General features: G+C 53.8%; 1 protein-coding gene across 1 annotated transcript; it reads right to left on the bottom strand.

The window, feature by feature from the left end:
• Positions 1 to 457: 457 nt before the first annotated feature.
• Positions 458 to 1,589, bottom strand: LOC125522359 (protein VACUOLELESS GAMETOPHYTES). Its single transcript, XM_048687423.1, has 2 exons — positions 898 to 1,589; positions 458 to 752 (listed from the first exon to the last, which is right to left on the bottom strand). Exons 1-2 carry the CDS (start codon positions 1,526 to 1,528, stop codon positions 724 to 726), a joined length of 660 nt encoding a protein of 219 aa, XP_048543380.1. The 5' UTR covers positions 1,529 to 1,589; the 3' UTR covers positions 458 to 723.
• Positions 1,590 to 3,242: the final 1,653 nt, after the last annotated feature.

Genomic DNA, 3,242 nt, shown 5'->3' with positions numbered 1-3,242 from the left:
TCCGGCATCTCCAAATCCAACACCAAGGAGACCACGAGCCACCAAGACAGCGCCTTCATGAACAAGAATGATAGTGTGATGCTGCAGCTGTCTGATCCGGTGAACTAGACCTAAGGCTTACCACCTGTGCCCAAATAGGGCACGAAACACAGGCCATGAGAGTGCCTCCAAGAAGGGGACGTCACCCATAGGTGTCGCCACTACCAGCACAATCATGCCGAGCAGGGATCCCGCTTCGGCCTGTAACCCAACAATCTCAAAAGCCGCTACTTCTGGAGCTGGAGACATGGCAATGTTAGTTGAAACGGCCGTCACATGGCAACCGACACCGAAGAAGGCACATGCACCGTCAGAATCACTGCAACCAATACCATCCTCGCAGCAAAGAAGGCCGCCGAAGCCTCCCATGGCCGTGGGCTAGATATGGGCAGGGAGGCCCAAATCCGCCGGCCAAGACTAAAAAATTCGGTTCATATAAATACTTGCCATCATTTTGATTTCATATCATGCACAAATGAAAGAATTTTGTGTTCCTCAAAAAAGAGGAAGATGCACACTTTATACTGTACTAAAACGATATGAATTGAGATTGGAAACAAACACGAATGTGAAGTTGTGAACATAAACACGCTCAATTTGGTATGCGCAAGCTATTTTGAGACGAAATGTTGAAGCGCTTTATTCATTTGGGCTTGCCGAGCAGATGCATCCAGAGAATCAGATCTAGATGAAGTACTCTCTCTGTACGGTATCTGCACAGGTAATGGAAAAAGTTAGAAACATTATAAACATGATCCCAGAACGCAAGATATGTGCTGAAAACTATGAAGAAATATAATTTTAGTCCAAATTTCGACGCGGCAGCAACCCCTGTCTATGCATGCAAGAGGAACTTACAGCAAGGGCGCAGCAGGTCCAACGCGGCTCGGTTAGCCTGCGCTTGGACCCTAGATCTTACAATCTCAGCCTGAAGGGCTATTTGAGCTTGATGAGTGCTCTTGTTGTCGGTGGAAGTCGCTGCACACGAGACGTGTATGTCGGCGTTGCATGCCGTGCAACGGTAGTACGACGCGCGCACCGCGCTGCCGTTGCATGCGGCACAGCGGCCGTCGCCGACGACCAGTGTGAGGTCATGCGCCGGGTACGCGTGCCGCGCGCTGCGCACGACCTGGGGCAGCTGCGTGCAGCTCGGGTGCATATCGAACCCGCATGGTGGGCAGCGGTAGAGGAAAGAGCCCGGGGCGCAGCTTCCCAAGCAAACGTCGCACAATAGGGTCGCGTCGTGGCTGGTCTGGACGAGCACGCGCGGGTGCGCATGGTGCTCGAGGGAGGAGAACGTCTGCGTGTGGCCTGCGCAAGAGTCCTGGATTGCAAAGTCGCAGCCACTGCGGCAGCCATAGCCGGCGCCGGACAGGTCCTCCCAGCACATGTCGCAGCGGAACGGCCCGGTGTAGTGCCGCTTCACGAGGTCATGCCCTGGATGGGAGAAGTGGCTAATAACGGCTTCCTGCTGCTGGTGTTGGGCCATCTCTCGCTTGTCTGGCTCGTGTGCTCTACGTGTTTATGTGTTTGCTTTGGATGGCATTGGAGCTGCATCCGCATGTATACTTATAGCTCTCCAGGGTCACAAATATAGTGAAGCTGAGGTCCTTTGTCAAGTAGCGCAACAGTTGTTTTTCCGTTAAAATATAATGTGTACTTTTTTTTGCGGGGAAAAAAATATAATGTGTACTTGTACACCCCATTATCGGTTGTGCCAGTCTGACATTTCTTTCTTTGCCGCTATAGTGCATCTTTGAATCAGTCCACTATTCGTTGATGTCTTTATGATATTGCACGTCAACTGGACTAAAACCTAATCGTCTAAACACACACATACGCATCCTACACACATGTGTACCCACAAGACAGCCACGCGCTCATAAGTCGCCCATTTGATTGCTTTCCAAATTATATACACTGGATGATTTCAATCCTTCATTGATTGATGTAAAAAAAAAAAACTTCCCTAGCTACTTTCCTCCTTCCTGTTTCTGCAGCCACCGTAGTTTCATGACCATCTTCCTTCCAGAGCTGAGGAAATGTTCACCGAGATCCAAGAGTTGATCGTGACAGAGCCTATATTTGTGAGCTCCCACAAGTGCAGAGTGGGGCTATGAAGACACACCTATCAGACACCCTTGGACCGAACTGTTTGCGATGCAGGCGTCGCACATGTGAGAAAATAAAAAAAAAATGTGCTAGCAAATGAAACGTTTGTGAAGGGAACTGTGTGCGATATATAGGTCAAACAGTTTAGAGGATGTTACAATATATTCGAAATAGTTAATGATTTTTGCTAACACAATGGTTGCATGTGAAACAAAAAATAGGGCAATATTGTTGGTGTTCATGCCGGAGCGGTGTTCACTGGAGGAAGATAAAATCTCAGTATGGAAGGGGGCACATCTCAGTTCAGACAATCTAGAAGATGACATAGGGTAGGCGAAGACTCTCGTACAGAGTTCCCTTGGCCCCCGCGTCGCCTAGGGTAGCCGACTCGGGCGGCAGCCCCCAACTGCGCCGCCGCCGGGCCCCCCTTCTCCAACTAATCCCCTCGCCGCCGCCGGAGGCCACCACCGGGCGAAGCCTGCGTCGTGGCGGTGGCGGCGGGGCCTCCCCCCCGTGGAGCGGCTCTTCTCTCCCGCGGGGTCCCGCGGCTGGCGGCCCGCCTGCGGCTCGGATCCATGGCGGCGGCCATGGCTGGTGGCACGCGGCGTAGCTTGGCGGCGGGCGGCGCCGGCGTGGACAGGTGGGCCACTTCCCTGGCCATGTGGATGGCGGGGAGGTGGTGGGCTTCGGCTGCGGCGGCGGTTCCTCGCTGGATGTTGGTGGCCATGGTGATGTTCATCCTCGACCCCGATCTACTCCGATCTGCAGCGGATCCGGCCCTTGGTGGCTTCGGTCACCGTTCTTGGGTGCTGGCCTTGCAGATCCGGTGGCTGGAAGGGTTCCGGGGGAATCTCTTGGCCGGCGTGGCGGCCACTCCGATGGCAGTGCCTTTGGGTGTTGCTTCCCTCGTTGGAGGCTTCGGAGAGGACCTCCTTCCTTCCACCCCTCCCAGGAGCTCAGGTGAAAACCTCAGACCCCCCTATTCCAAGCGACGACGACACCACGGTGGCGTGCTCCTTCCTGAAGGCGTTGCTCGGGGGCTGCTCAAGCGGCGGTGGAAGTGGCGGCGGTTCGGTGTCGACATATGCATT

This window comes from Triticum urartu, chromosome 7A (assembly GCF_056163025.1).
Source record: "Triticum urartu cultivar PI428250 chromosome 7A, HENAU_Tu73, whole genome shotgun sequence".
Classification (NCBI taxonomy): domain Eukaryota; kingdom Viridiplantae; phylum Streptophyta; class Magnoliopsida; order Poales; family Poaceae; genus Triticum; species Triticum urartu.
The sequence above is the reverse complement of the archived record's forward strand: the minus strand, read 5'-3'. Positions and strand labels throughout refer to the sequence as shown.

Coding starts and splice junctions, on each gene's coding strand:
- LOC125522359 (XM_048687423.1), bottom strand. CDS start 1,528: ATGGCCCAACACCAGCAGCAGGAAGCCGTTATTAGCCACTTCTCCCAT. Junction 753..897: donor GGACCTGCTGCGCCCTTGCT/GTAAGTTCCTCT, acceptor TTACCTGTGCAG/ATACCGTACAGAGAGAGTAC.